We start from the raw sequence: 15,879 nt of genomic DNA on the forward strand, positions 1-15,879 counted from the left end.
GCCTTAGGAAAGCTGAGCAACAACAAAGCTAGTGGAGGTGACAGTATTCCAGCTGAGCTATTCAAAATCTTAAAAGACGATGCAGTAAAAGTGCTACACTCAATTTGCCAGCAAATTTGGAAAACTCAACAGTGGCCACAGGATTGGAAAAGGTCAGTTTACATTCCAATTCCAAAGAAAGGCAATGCCAAAGAATGTTTAAACTATCGCACCATTGCACTCATTTCACATGCTAGTAAAGTTATGCTTAAAATCCTACAAGCTAGACTCCAGCAGTATGTGGATCGAGAACTTCCAGAAGTACCGGCAGGATTTCGAAGACGCAGAGGAACTAGAGATCAAATTGTCAACATATGCTAGATCATGGAGAAAGCTAAGGAGGTCCAGAAAAACATCTACTTCTGCTTCATTGACTATGCTAAAGCCTTTGATTGTATGGATCACAACAAATTGTGGCAAGTTCTTAAAGAGATGGGAGTACCAGACCATCTTATTTGTCTCTTGAGAAACCTATATGCAGGTCAAGAAGCAACAGTGAGAACTGGACACGGAGCCACTGATTGGTTCAAAATTGGGAAAGGAGTCCGGCAAGGCTGTATCCTGTCGCCCTGCCTATTTAACTTATATGCAGAGCACATCATGAGAAAGGTAGGGCTAGATCAGGGGTCGGCAACCTGAAACACTGAAAGAGCCACTTGGACCCGTTTCCCTCACAAAAGAAAAAACTGGGAGCCGCAAAATGTGTGTGTGTGTGCATGCACGTGCACATGCACGTGCACGCACGCACGGAATAGGGCACTTGATTGAAGAGGCTGGATTAGCTTCATTTTCTTCCCTCTGAGGCCGGAACCCCCAAAGGCCGTCCCCACCTTGATCCAGAAAGATTTGCACCTTTCCCGAACCCCGAATTGGTCCCTTCCAGGGAGTTGCCTAGCCTCCCCTCCCTCCTCCTTCCCTGGCAGCTACTGTGTTTAAATTTGCTTTTTCTTGGGTGCTACAGAGCTTCCTTCATTTTCTTTCCTTCCTATCCCTCTTCTCCCCCCTCCCCCCGCCTTCCCTACAATGCCCTTGCACTGCGGTGTATCCTCCTCTCCCATACATGTTAAATTTCTAAAGTATGGGCAGCTCTGCTGTCCTGGCTTCTCCTCCCCTCGGAAAAGACTGCTCTCCCCCCACCCCGCGCTCTCCCTCTCTGGGACTTTCTGCTTTCCGCCTTTTGGTGCGAAGTTCCGAGGGAGCGAAGGAGGAGGCTGACGGGGAGAAGGAGCTGCTGCGGCAAATCTTCCGAGGCGGCAGTAGACGACCGCTCGGGCTTACCTATCTCAGCCTGCTGCGGGAGGCCAGAGTTCTGCCTCCAAAGGAAGGCGAAGGGACGTGGCTGCCTGTTCGCCGCCCCAGCCGGGACTGCCGCCTGGCCCGGCCCAGCCCGGGGAGACACGTGGTTGGCTCGGCTTCCCAGGGAGCAATGCCCCTGCCAGCCCCCGCCCCAGCCATGACTGCCGCCTGGCCCAGCCCAGGGAGACGCGTGGCCGGCTCAGCTTCCCAGGGAGCGATGCCCCTGCCGGCTGCCGGCCCAGCCATGACTGCCGCCCGGCCCGGCCCGGGGAGATGCGTGGCCAGCTCGGCTTCCCAGAGAGCGATGCCCCACTGGCCACTGGCCCAGCCATGACTGCCGCCTGGCCTGGCCTGGGGAGATGCGTGGCTGGCTCGGCTTCCCAGGGAACGATGCCCCCGCTGGCCGCTGCCCCTGCTGGGACTACCGCTTGGCTCAGCTGCCCAGGGAACAGCCCGGGGATGGCCCAGGAAGCGATGCCCCAGCCAAGACTGCCGCCTGGTACAGGTAAGCCAGGGGGGGGTGCCACCTGCCCCACGGCCATTTCACAGCAGTGCTCCATGGACTCAGAGCCCCCTCCCTCCCCCCTGCCACTGACCCTCTGTCTCCGGCTCTGCTGCTGCTTGGCCAATGGCCGCGCCGGCTGGGCATCGGAGGGGCTGCTCTCCCTCGGGTTTGCGGGAGGGTTGGCCCGCTCAGTGGAGGCTTGGGTGGGCCATTCCCAGCGGGGATCTTGGGGCTTCCCCGCATGGCTCCCCAGCCACGTGTGCCTCAGACAGGGCCAGCCCGGGAAAGGGACTTCCTGGCTGCCCTTCTCCCAGGGGGTGTGGCACCCAGGCGCAGGGCCAATCAGGAGCCCTGTAAGGGGGAAAGTCCGCATGAGAGAGAGAGAGAGAGAGAGAGAGAGAGAGAGAGAGAGAGAGGGAGAGAGAGAGAGAGAGAGAGAGAGAAAGTGCAAGTGCCTCTCTCTCTCTCTCCTTGTCTCTCTCTGCAAATGGCGGAGGAGGCTCTGGAGCCGCGGGTTGCCGACCCGTGGGCTAGATGAATCAAAAGTTGGAATTAAGATTGCCGGGAGAAATATCAACAACCTAAGATATGCAGATGATACCACTCTAATGGCAGAAAGTGAAGAGGAACTAAAGAGCCTCTTGATGCGGGTGAAGAAGGAGAGTGCAAAAGTTGGCTTGAAACTCAACATTAAGAAAACCAAGATCATGGCATCTGGCCCTCTCAATTCCTGGCAAATAGATTGGGAAGAAATGGAGGTAGTGACAGATTTTATCTTCCTGAGCTCCAAGATCACCACAGATAGGGACTACAGCCACGAACTTAAAAGACGCTTGCTCCTGGGGAGGAAAGCTATAGCACATTTAGACAGCATACTAAAAAGCAGAGACATCACCCTGCCAACAAAAGTACGTATAGTCAAGGCCATGGTTTTCCCAGTTGCAATGTATGGCTGTGAAAGTTGGACCATAAGAAAGTCTGAGCGCAAAAGAATTGAGGCCTTTGAACTATGGTGCTGGAGAAGACTCCTGCAAGTCCCTTGGACTGCAAGGCGATCAAACCGGTCAGTCCTAGAGGAGATCAACCCTGACTGCTCTTTAGAAGGCCAGATCCTGAAGTTGAAACTCAAGTACTTTGGCCACCTAATGAGAAAGAAGGACTCACTGGAGAAGAGCCTAATGCTGGGAAAAATGGAGGACAATAGAAGAAGGGGACGGCAGAGAATGAGGTGGCTGGATGGAGTCACTGAAGCAGTAGGCGTGAACTTAAATGGACTCCAGAAGATGGTAGAGGACATGAAGGCCTGGAGGAATGTTGTCCATGGGGTTGCGATGGGCGGACACGACTTCGCAACTAACAACAAAAATATATATAACATGAGATTGATTTGATTTACACAGCGTTAATCTCCCATTCACATAAGATAATATGTTGATTAATCTGCTATCTAAAAATATTTTCCTTTTCTCCATTGCTTTGCTTTTGCTTTTGTTATAAATATGCCTGTGGTGTTAGCAACAAAACCTCCCATTTCTTTCCCTGCAAGTTCTGTAAAGGCTTTCAACTGTTGACATTCCAGTATTGCAAAATGGCAACACTATACCATTCTCCTCATGGCCCTTACTTGGGGCTGACCAACTAAACCAATTTTTTAGAACCGAAGGCTGCCTCTGGAAAATACTGGATCAAGTAGGTAGGTACTGCTTTAACACCAGTATAGCCAGTTTGGTGTGGTGATTAAAGTGCCGGCCTGGAAATCAGGAGACTATGAGTTCTAGCGCAGCTGAGTGACTTTGGGCCAGTCCAGTGGTGGGATTCAAATATGTGAACAACCGGTTCTCTGTGTGGATGTCCTTTCTGGAAGTCCATTCTGGGCCTGGGCAACAAAAAATTGGCTATCAATTCTGCCAAACTGGTGCAAACCAGCTGAATCCCATCACTGGGCCAGTCCCTTTCTCAGTCCAACCCACCTCACAGAGTAAATTTTGTGGGGGAAATAGGAGGCAGGAACCTTTTATAAGCTGCTGACTTGAGTTGTACAAAACAAAGGCAGAATATAAATTTATATTGGTGAACCTGATTTAAGACTCTCTGTGGAAGACGGGAATGCAAACCCAAGCAACTTCTCTGTGTGCAGCAGCCCAGGCGCAGAAAACCATAAACCAGCGCCCAAAACATTGTAAATTTCCATCTTATTTTAGGCAAGGGTGGGAGTTAAAGATGGGCATCCCTAATTCCTAAAAAACAGCTTGATCTCATTTTGTCAGAATCTAGCCATTTTGCAGCCAAATTTCAGCAATGTAGTTTCAAATGCTGGGGTCTGCAGATGGGGTTACTGGAGGACTGCAGGCAGGCTGAGAGCTGCCTAACCTGGGCTGAAGGCACAATTCTAATTTTCCTATTCAAATCTGAGATCAAACTCTGTTCTTTCCTAAAAAAAAAAAAAAGGTTGCCCTTCTTTTAGCTGCAAGGGGACACTGCATTGTTCATTATATTGTGTACATTCCATTGTGCTCTACCTACATCATGATCCATACTACTGTTTTTTTTATTTATAAGGCATTTGGTTTTGATGTCAGCCGTGATAGACTTTGATCACATCAGAATACCACACAGTTTACTGTAACAGTAATGGTCAGTCCCAGTTTATAATTAAAAAACAATTTAAAAATGCAATAAATTTACTCATTTTTCAAATGTATTTGAAAGCTTTCTGGGTCACAAAAGGGTAATTCAAGAGTGATATTTAACCATTTATTTCTTCACTTTTCTAAAAAAAAAAGAGATTATGGAGATGCCTCATCAAATTACACACTTTTGCTAAGCAGACTAACTCAGGAGATGTTCTTTTCCTCTTCTGCAGCTACACCCTCATCACCCCTGGTGTTCTGCGAACAGACACAGAAGAGAAAATTTTGGTGGAGGCCCATGGAGACAATGCTCCAAAACAGCTTGACATCTCTGTTCGTGATTTTCCACGAAAGCAGAAAATCTTGTACCAAACCAGAGTAGATATGAATCCAGCAGGAGACATGCTTGTCACTCCAACTATAACGGTGGGTGAGTGGTGATGGTTGCAGTACAGTCTGTTGTACCCCTACCAAAACAACAACAACCCCAAGCTAAAATCCTGTCCAGCCTGGCTTGAGGGGAAGTCCTATGCACCTTAGTCAAACATGACTAGATTGTCAGATGTTGAGCATATACTTCTAAGGAGGAAAGAAAAACAGAGTTATGTGATATATATGTATTTATTTTACAGTCCTTACTGCCACAATTGCTGAAAGCAGCATTTCACAGCAAACAAGTAAAATATAATAAATATTTAGATCAAAATCAATATCAAAACCAAAAATTAACCACAAGATAAAATCTGTCAGATAACAAAGTATAGCAAATTAATGGTTAGTAAAAATAATGTATCAGTGGGCAAAAGAGCTGAATTTTCAGATCTAGAATATAGACATCTCAGGAAACTCCAAAGGCTTTTGGGCAACCTCTGTTCTCCCTTACTCAGGGAGGAGAAATTGGGTTAGTCTGATAGAACTATGTTCACTCTCAACATGAACAATGTAAAGGGAAAAAAAGAAGAATGCTGAATAATATATGTCTGTGACCAATCTGTTTCCAACAGTCCTGGATTTTCCAGAGGGCTTCAGTGTTGAAATGTTATTGCCTGACCAAATCCCATCCCAGGTTTCACTAACTCCAACTCTGCTATGTACTTGAATCCAAACAATGTCAAACAGCTGCTGTCATCTGGTGGGATAGATAAATTGAGAAAAGTTCTGCTAAATTTCTATATGCAGCGATTTCCATGAGAAGGCACATTAAATGTCCTAATCTTGCAGTGATGAAATTCCAATTTTTTCCTTGTTCTTTTCTTGTTTATTCCATTTCTATTTTATCTTGTTTTATTATATCTGGCTCAATCTTCCCCTTTTCCCCCATTGTCTTAACTTTTAGTTTTATATGACTATATACTGCTTTTCCTGTACATGATTTGATAATTGCTGCTATGTTTTTATCTTGCTGGTTAATGACTATATTTAAATAAATCTGTTTTGATTTGATTAACACTAGTTAAATAACATTAGTGTATATTTTCATTTTTTCCTGAATGAGTACGCTTTTACCTTGTTCTTATTTTGATTGCTTTTTGTTTAAGATGTAATAATTTTTAATGAAATAAATTAAAATTCAAATCCTAGATGAACTCTCACTAAATAAACCCTGCCAGGTTCAGAGAAGCCTCTGCCAACGGGGTGCCCTCTGCAGGCATTAAACTGCAGCCTCTGCCAGTTGCTTTTAATGGGAGTTGTAGGGCCAGAAGGCAGAGGTTGCCCAGTAATTCTCAGACACCCTTCTCGAAGAAATGTTCTTCACTGCAGTGCAGGTTGGGGTCATGGGGAAACTCTAAAAGTCACAGATTCTAACCTTGGTATAATTTCAGGGGGTATTGTTTACCTGCCAGTAAAGGACAGGAATAATTAATTTGATTCCCTAGCTCTAGAGTGTCAATCTCTCAGCCTGTGGGTTGCATGAGATCATTCAAAAAAAAAAATAATGTTTGCAATAGCTGTTATGGATTAAAAATAACAAACCATAAAATAAACAATGTTCTACGGATGTCAAAGTCTCTCTGTTTTGATTTTATGGTGGATTTTGTTAGCTAAATGATTTTGGCTGGTTAAACGTAAGTTGTTTTCATGTAAACCTTAGATATTTTATTTTTATTATTACTATTATTATTACTACTATTACTATTAGTACTACTACTACTACTATTATTATATTATACAACTATATATATATATATATATATATATATATGTGTGTGTGTGTGTGTGTGTGTGTGTGTGTGTGTGTGTGTGGAATAAGAGAGCATTCTACTTATGAACAGGTTATGTTTTGAGAATTCACAAGTCCAAACAAGCGTATGTAAATTAACTTTCTCCTGACTTCCAAACCTGCTAGGTTGGAGTTATGGACAGATTTGTTCATCTTGGTAAATGTGTGTGTGGGTGTGTATTTGGGTGATCCAATAATTGCCCAATGGAAAAAGTTTCAATGTGTTTGGATTCATGATTCTTCAGAAAGTGGAGTGGTCAGACCAGGAAAGTTGATGTGGGATGTCAGGGCCAAAACCTCATCCCAAGAAAGCAGGACTCTTGGAACAGTGTTAAGTCTACTGTGAGAACGGAGCTGATAACGGAGTCCCTTCCCATGCCTGTGAAGATGTTGTTGGGTCTTCGCACCTTTCTCTTCTGCAGCAAGTGATAAGACAGATGGCCGGAGGCTCATTCCTTTCTTGCCCCAGGTTGACATCAAGGGGAAACAGTTCAAAGAGCAAGTGGATAGAAACAGCAGAGAGGATACATTGTAGCAAAGTGAGAAATAGTGCATCCCATGGAGCCTCCCCCCTCCCCCTCAGGAGAATGACAGAAAGGTACCCGGAAGGGATGAACACCCCCCCCCCAAGGAAATGGGTTCTGACATGGGGTGAGATTTCCTTCACTCTCCCTCCCACTTGTTTTGAGGTTGGAATTGGGTGGTGAGTTTTCTTGGTGTGTAAATTAAGAGGGAAAAAGCCAGAGAAAACAAGGTGAGGTTTATGAGTGCACTGCAGTGGACAAATGTGGCTTGTAACAGCAGAGTGTTCTGCATTAGTTTCATTGACTGGGCTCTTTAACTAACATTGCTTTTTGCACCAGGAAAGATCAGAAACGTCCTTAGGAGAAGCAAGCTGCAAGTTTTTAAGATATAATACTGTATGTCTATGTTTGGCATTCTGCGATCCTCTTTGTTTTAATTTTTGACTCAGTAGTCAAACTTTTTGGATCAATGTTTTAGTTGCCTAGGGCTAAGGAATGAGGCCTCAGGTGGCCCTTAGTAATGATTAAGTTTGAAGTCTCTGCTCTACTGATCTTCTCATCCAGATTCCTGCGGAAGAACTGGATAAGGACTTCAAGAAAAAACAGTATGTGGTTGTGCAAGTAACTGCTCCTGGGGTGAGCCTGGAAAAGGTGGTTCTCCTTTCTTACCAGAGTGGCTTTGTGTTCATCCAGACAGATAAAGGCATCTATACCCCAGGCTCTCCAGGTAAACACTTTTTCTGTCTCTATTGCTTCGCTCTCCTGGGATCCCACTGTGGTTATGTGATGAATAATACTCTAAACAAAACCATTCTGGGATTTGTGGTTGAAGTATCTCCAGAGAATGGGAGAAAGGAATAATGTATCTCTTGTGAGTGTTGCCATTAGTGATACTGAGAAATATGTTTCGGAGACTTCAATATCAAGCATTAAATGTTCAAAAAAGATTTTAAAAACACATTTATAGACAACTCAGTGGAATGCAATCACAAATCAGGAAGAGAATGGAGAAATCCATTCAAGCTATAAATCATGCAAGCTATAAAGGGGGGGAGCCTTGAGGGTTATATGAGTGATCTTTAAAAAAAACCCAATTCTTATTATGCTTCTTTAAAAGAAGAAGAAAATTTGTCATCTTGAAAACAAAGGCCTTTTTAAAGCTTTTTTAAAAAATTAGGTGGTGCTTTTGTCTGTTACAGAAGATCCAGGCTGAAGTAATCTAGAAACATTTATGCTGCAATAAACCCATTTGTCAACTTTAAAAATGAGCATGGCTCTATGCAAGCCTCAGAGTTTTGCTTTATTTGTCTCTGTCTATCGGAACCATGAAACCATTGACCTTAAAGTGCCTGAGGATGCTGCTAATTGGCTGTTTTTCTAGAAACTGTCCCACATCTGTTTTTTAGGGTTTACAGTGAGCCTGGCAGGCAGCCACAGAATAGCAGACAATTAATGCAAACTTGTTTTGTGTGATGCAAACCCATATCTTCTGAATTTTATTACAAATTACAGTTAGTCTCTTTTTTTCTTAGTGCGCTATCGTGTCTTTTCTATGGATCACAACATGCACAGGATGGACAAAACTGTGATCGTCGAGTTTCAGGTGGGAATCGTGTCTGCAATCCTGTATGGTTAATATAGTCTTCTGAACAAGGAATGATAGTTGGTTCTTTACTGAAGTTTCCCATGTAATCATGTAATCAAAAAAGATGTTGAGACTATAGAAAGAGTGCAGAGAAGATCAACAAAGATGATTAGGGAGCTGGAAGCTAAAACATATGAAGAACAGTTGCAGGAATTGGGTATGTCTAGTTTAATGAAAACATTAAATTAGGGAAGACATGATATTATTATTATTATTATTATTATTATTATTATTATTATTATTATTATTATTATTATTATTATTATTATTATTATTATTATTATTATTATATCTAAGAGGCTGCCACAAAGAAGAGGGGATTAACCTATTCTACAAAGCACCTGACGCAGGACAAGTAGCAATGGATGGAAACTAATCAAGGAGAGAACCAATGTAGAACTAAGGAGAAATTTCCTGACAGAACAATTAATCAATGGAACAACTTGCTTCCAGAATTTGTGGGAGGTTTTAAAGAAGAGATTGGATAACCATTTGTCTAAAATGGTATAGAGTTTCCTGCCTGAGCAGGGGGTTGGACTAAGATTAGAAGACCTCCAAGGTCCCTTCCAACTCTGTTATTCTGTTATTCATAGCAAGTAGATCCAACCACTCTATGAAGCTTTGCTTGGCCAACATTTTTCTTAAATGTTTAATTTTAAGTTCTGTGCTAAACATTAGACTGTATCAAAGATTTGAAATGTTTCATTATAAAACTGGAAAATAATGCTGAGTTTGAATGCATGCATTTGTGTATGTGCATGTGGGGAAAGGAACTAGCTGTTGTTTTCATCTGTACCATGTTTTTTTTAATCTACAAAGGCTTCGGGTGGCAAATGTTCTATTTTCAAGGCAAATTAGGCTGAATGATCTGTTCTGGGCTATTAGTTGACATTTATATCTAGGAGAAAATTCAAATAATAGCTTTGCATCTTATAACCTAGTGCCCCATCTGCTGGATTGCATTTGCTCTCTATATTGTGTCATCATGTACAAAATCTAGTATTCCAGCTGGGTTTCGTTCATATAGAATGCAAAGGAAATAATGTGCAACACTTTATGTTTGTTCAACACACCTGTATTTTATTTCCTTGGGCCCAGACTCCACAAGGCATTGTTGTCAGTTCTAATCCAGTCGACCCAAACTTGATCCGGCCTTACAATTTACCAGAGCTTGTCAGGTAATTTAACATGAATATTGTCATAAGGCTACCTTTTTTGTAATTGAGCTGAAACTTTGATGGGGGAAAAAAACCATTCAGCTATTAAAGAGTGATTAGACAAGAAGGCTGTATAGTATGTTCCTTTTTAGCCTGCTTCCCTGATCTATTACTAAAGTAAGAAAAAGATCTAGGTTTGATATTTTGCATTTGTCCATCACATTTCTATTTCCTCTTGTTTTTGGGAGAGCCTGGAACAACATACATGGGGCTATAATGTTATTTATGTGGCAATTCTGTGAAATTGAGTGGACAAATAATAGATACAATCTCACCATCACAATTTAAGCTCAGTGAGCAAGAGGAAATTCATTGCAGAAGTAAGAGTCACATTTCAACTTCCACATATTTGAATCCGAAGATTTCTGAATCAAGCATTTTCTTCGTTCTTTATACTTATTCTCCATAGGACAAATAAACCCATTAATATCAGGAAGAAGCCTCGTATCCCTTGTTCATATCATTATTGTCATAAATCGATTATAAAGTCAAAAGAATGAAAAATCTCTTCATTTTCCTTCCGTAGTTTTGGGACATGGAAGGCTGTGGCCAAATTTGAGCATTCCCCAGAGGAGAGCTATACCGCATATTTTGATGTCAGGGAATACGGTAAGAAGAAGGATCATTTCTGTTCAATAAATCTACTTCCTGATCCTGGGTTTCTTCCCTTTCCATTTTGTTTCTAAAAAACAAACTAGTTCTATCATTTGTAGAAGTGGGAAGTTTTGAGAGCCAATCTGGTCTAATGGTTAAGGTAGCAGTCTAGAATCCTGGAGACTATGAGTTCCAATCCCACCTTAGCTATGAAAGCCAGCTGGGTGACCTTGGCCAGTCATTCTCTCTCAGCCCAATCCACCTCACAGGGTTGTTGTTGTGGGGAAAATAGGAGGAGGAAAGTGTGTCGGATACGTTCACTGCCTTGAGTTATTTGTAAAAATACAAATAAATAAATAAAAAGAGGAAGGAGTACTAGATATGTTCAACACTTGAGTTGTTTATAAAAATAAAGATGTGATATAAATAAATAATAAATAAAATATATTGAATAAAACCTGTCAGTGCTAGACTTCTACCCTTTCATCTGTTTTTTTTTCTGTAGTGTTGCCGAGCTTTGAAGTCCGTCTGCAACCATCAGAGAACTTTTTTTACATCGATGGCAATACAGATTTCCACATGTCTATTACTGCAAGGTGTGTGCATAGTTACAACTATGAGTAGCTAAAGAAAATTATTTTGGCAGTGAGTAACATCTGCTTGAAAGTGGATTTTCTTTGGATCATAATATTCAGAAAAAATATGATTTGGTGACTAGTTCTGATCTCAGTACATTTATTTGAAATTTGTTTAAGAAATACAATATTTATAATATTGAAAAATAGACCCTAGACTTTACTTAGGTTTATTAGTCTGATTGATTATGATATCAAACCCAACTATCTCTTATAGCTTTGATGCTGTGTCTTTTTAGTGTCAAGGGTAAGGTGGTAATCCAGTCATAGCAGTGATCAAAGAGAGAGTAATCAAACCCATTATAATCTGAAATTATAATCTGAAAAAAATGTCCCCAGTCCCACTCTCCCATTATTTAGTAAGTTACAAATATGTTCCTTTCATCAAGCTCTTAGTTATTTTAATGACTGATTTTATTGTATTAAAGCTTTAATTGTGGTATGTTTTCTACTCCATACTTTTTATTTTTGCAAGCCGCCTTGAGTGTTGGAATGAAGAGAACGGTGAGGCTATACATTTAGAAATCAGGAAGTACAATGGGCAGATGGGTGGAGGAACTGATCTTATCAACCTTCCCCCCCCCTCAAATTCTGTTGTCTCCTGCCCACCTTTAGCATAAGAAATGACAAAGGTTTGGAGAAAGATGCCTGGATCACTAGAGCTGAGAGGAAATAAGGAGCTGTGAGAAATAGGCCAACGCCCTCACTGATAACAATCATAGTTGTCTTAAAAGGCAGCTGGACTGTTTTTTCCTTAAGGAGGAGGAGGAGGAGGAGGAGGAGGAGGAGGAAGAAGAAGAAGAAGAAGAAGAAGAAGAAGAAGAAGAAGAAGAAGAAGAAGAAGAAGAAGAAGAAGAAGAAGAAGAAGAAGAAGAAGAAGAAGAAGAAGAAGAAGAAGAAGAAGAAGAAGAAGAAGAAGAAGAAGAAGAAGAAGAAGAAGAAGAAGAAGAAGAAGAAGAAGAAGAAGAAGAAGAAGAAGAAGAAAACATTTTGATTCTCATCCAAGAAGCTTCATCAGTTCTGATGGTGGGGGAAATGGAAGGATAGGCACTGACAGTTGAGACTGCATGGTGGGGGTATGGAAGGATACGTTCTGATAGGATGGGGAGGGATGGAGGGATTACATTTCTTTGCATTTTTATTGTATTGTATTGCATTGTAAGCTTCTTAGATCAGAAGTAAAATGCTTTCTTCTTCTTCCTCAAGGAAAAAACAGTCCATCTGCCTTTTGAAGAAAAAAGCATCTTTGGGACACCCTGAGTGATGTACCCCTCTTGTATCAAAGACGATCAGCAGGAAAAGCAAACATGTATAATTGGGCCTTTACTTTCATTATGTCATTACAGGTACATGTATGGAAAGAATGTGAAAGGTGTGGCCTTTGTCCTCTTTGGAGTGAATATAGATGGTGATAAAAAGAATATTCCAGACTCGCTCACGAGAATCCCGGTAAAATGTAACAGGGGTGTTTGGATATAGGAGTGTGCCTATGGAGTGTCAGATCTACTAGATAGAACAAATCACAACATCAATTCCATTAAAACTACCTTTACTGAGATTGTCTATAGTAACAGAATCTTATAAATCTGGTTGTGCTATAATTTCCTTTACTTCCAATAATTTAGTGAATAAGGGAGTTTCTGCTTCAGTCTCTTCGGAATGTTATTGGAATATTCTGGATTTAAAAAGTATTTTACCCCTTGCTGTTTTGTCCACAGAGCTTGCATGTCTCCATCAAGGTCCCTTTCTTACTCTACATGGTGGCAGACCACTTGATTTCCTTCCTTATGTTAGTTTTTGTGAGGACTTATGTGTGCCAACCAAAACCTTACATATCTACAATAATAATAAGCTTTGGTTCACAGCTAAACTATGCCAAAGAGGAAGCCTACAGGAAACGAGCTACAATGCTGTATAATTAGGCCAGGAATGTATTAACAAGGGAGATCAGGGCAGCAAAGAGAAGCTATTCGGAAAAGCTGAGGAATCAGCTCTCCACAAATGAACCAGAAAATGTGTGGAAAAGCCTGAAAAATATCATCAGCTACAGCAGATCGCCCTCTCTTGTGGAAGAGAACCAGCAACTGGCAGATGACCTGAATGTGTTCTACTGTAGGTTTGATAGAAGATCAGTGTCAACTATTGCTACGTCTCTTACATCTGATTCCATCCCTCTGGGCTCCCCACCCTGGTGATCACATAAAAATTTGTGCAAGGTCTATTTCACAGACAAAAATGTGGAAAAGCACCAGAGCCAGACAGGGCAACTCCCTCTTGCTTGAAAGTCTGTGCTGATCAACTGGCCCCCATCTTCACGCGCATCTTTAATAAATCACTGGAGATGTGTTATGTCCCTTCTTGCTTCAAATGCTCTATTATCATCCCAGTGACCAAGAAACCCCCATCAAGGAGCTGAATGACTACAGACCGGTAGCTTTGACACGTTACAGAAACATTCAAAAGGTTAGTCCTGGCCCACTTGAAAGCTATAATGGATCTGCTGCTAGACCCCTTGCAATTTGCCTATCATGCAAATAGCTTGGCAGATGATGCTGTCAATATGGCACTGTACTATATCTTACAACATCTTGAATCCACAAAGACCTATGGAGGGGTCCTTTTTGTAGACTTTAGCTTGGCATTGAACACCATCATTCCTGAAATCCTCCTCTCTAAACTGACTCAGCTAGCTGTGCCTGACCATACTTGTAGACAGGGCTTTTTTTTCTCATAGGGTAGGCAAGGCGGGTTGTATGATGTGTGTGAGTTCCGGCATCTTTTTTTTTTTTTTTTAGAAAAAAAGCACTGCTTGTAGATGGATTATAAGTTTTCTAACAAATAGGAAGCAGCAAGTAAAGCTAGGGAAAATCACATCAAATACCCATTCAATTAGCACAGGAGTCTCCCAGGATTGTGTGCTCTCTCCATTACCCTTCTCTCTATATATCAATGACTGCATTTCAAAGCATCCCTCTGTTAAAGTGTTTGCAGATGATACAACAGTCATTGGTTTCATTCAAGACAATGATGAGTCTGTATATAGATGAGAGGTAGATCAACTGGCCCTGTGGTGCAGCTAGAACAATATGGAGCCAAACACTGTTAAAACTGTAGAGAATAGAATAGAATAGAATAGAATAGAATAGAATAGAATAGAATAGAAAGGGACTTTGGAGGTCTTCTAGTCCAGCCCCCTGCTCAAACAGGAGAACCTATACCATTTCAGACAAGTGACTGTCTAGTCTCTTCTTAAAAATCTCCAGTGATGGAGTGCCCATGATTTCTGGAGATAAGCTGTTCCACTGATGATAGTAGATTTTAGATAGTAGATAGTAGAGATGATAGTAGATTTTAGAAGAAGCTCTCCTATTCTGCCACTTCTTACAATATTAGACCACACAGTGTCAACAGTAGAGACCTTCACATTTCTAGGTTCTATTATCTCCAAGGACTTGAAATGGATACTTAACATTAGAACCATCATTAAAAAGGCACAACAAAGAATGTTCTTCCTACGTCAACTCAGGAAGCTCAGATTGCCCAAGGATCTGCTGATACAGTTCTATAGAGGAATTATTGGGTCTGTCATTTGTATCTCAATAACTGTCTAGTTCGGCACAGCAACCAAACAGGACAGGTACAGACTTCAAAAGGTAGTTTAGAACTGCAGAAAACACAACCGCAATCGGCCTGCCTTCAATTGAGGATCTGTATACTGCACAAACCAGAAAAAGGGCTGAGAAAATGTCTACAGAACCCATCACATCCTGGACATAATCTATTTCAACTTCTCCCCTCAGGACGTCGCTATAGAGCATTGCATGCCAAACAACTAGACACAAAGTTCCCTCCCCCCTGTGTCATTACTCTACTGAACATTTAATTTGCACAGTACTGTTTCATTTTTCGTCTTTTCTTATCTTCTATTATATTATCTTTTCCTATTGGTTTTTATGATTTATCTATTTTTTTAACTTATGATTAATGATTGTAACTATGATTTATGATGTATGATCTATTACTTTTTTATGTACTTTATGTTTATATGTACACTGTGAGCTTATGCACCAGAGACAAATTCCTTGTGTGTCTGATCACACTTGGCAATAAATAATTATATTCTATTATTTTTACTTGTTTTTTGTTTATTTTCAGATTATCGATGGAGACGGGGAAGCAACACTAGAAAGACATACACTAAGTCGCCAATTTCAAAAACTCAATGACCTTGTCGGGCATACTCTGTATATCTCTGTAACGGTGATAACAGACTCAGGTGAGCAGGGAGAAGAGAAGGGTAAATTGCTTCCTTGAACAGAGACATACCATATGTTCAAAGATTAGCAGATTGCAATTTTAAGTATCAGGGACCGCAAGTAACTAAAGAAAAGAAACCATCACCAGAATACATCACTGATTTGTGACTCAAGTTTTTAAATTCTCCCCTTCGTAATGATTATTCACCTTTATCCTGCAAAATCCACAATATTATTAGATTAAAAGAGATGTTCTATCCAAAAGAGGGAATTGCTAGCCCTGCGCGACTCCCCCATCGCGCAGGCATGGCCCAACA

General features: G+C 41.4%; 1 protein-coding gene across 1 annotated transcript in view; it reads left to right on the forward strand.

Annotated features, from left to right (window-relative positions):
* LOC107287994 (venom factor) overlaps nucleotides 1-15,879 on the forward strand; it is a 97,050-nt gene that overhangs the window by 7,478 nt on the left and 73,693 nt on the right. The window contains exons 2-9 of the mRNA XM_015816564.1: nucleotides 4,704-4,896; nucleotides 7,780-7,942; nucleotides 8,748-8,818; nucleotides 9,959-10,038; nucleotides 10,604-10,686; nucleotides 11,177-11,267; nucleotides 12,653-12,755; nucleotides 15,462-15,582. Coding sequence (XP_015672050.1) covers nucleotides 4,704-4,896; nucleotides 7,780-7,942; nucleotides 8,748-8,818; nucleotides 9,959-10,038; nucleotides 10,604-10,686; nucleotides 11,177-11,267; nucleotides 12,653-12,755; nucleotides 15,462-15,582 — 905 coding nt within the window. The remainder of the gene's footprint in view (nucleotides 1-4,703; nucleotides 4,897-7,779; nucleotides 7,943-8,747; nucleotides 8,819-9,958; nucleotides 10,039-10,603; nucleotides 10,687-11,176; nucleotides 11,268-12,652; nucleotides 12,756-15,461; nucleotides 15,583-15,879) is intronic.

Source organism: Protobothrops mucrosquamatus, unplaced genomic scaffold, assembly GCF_001527695.2.
Source record: "Protobothrops mucrosquamatus isolate PMUCROS unplaced genomic scaffold, P.Mucros_1.0 scaffold467, whole genome shotgun sequence".
Classification (NCBI taxonomy): domain Eukaryota; kingdom Metazoa; phylum Chordata; class Lepidosauria; order Squamata; family Viperidae; genus Protobothrops; species Protobothrops mucrosquamatus.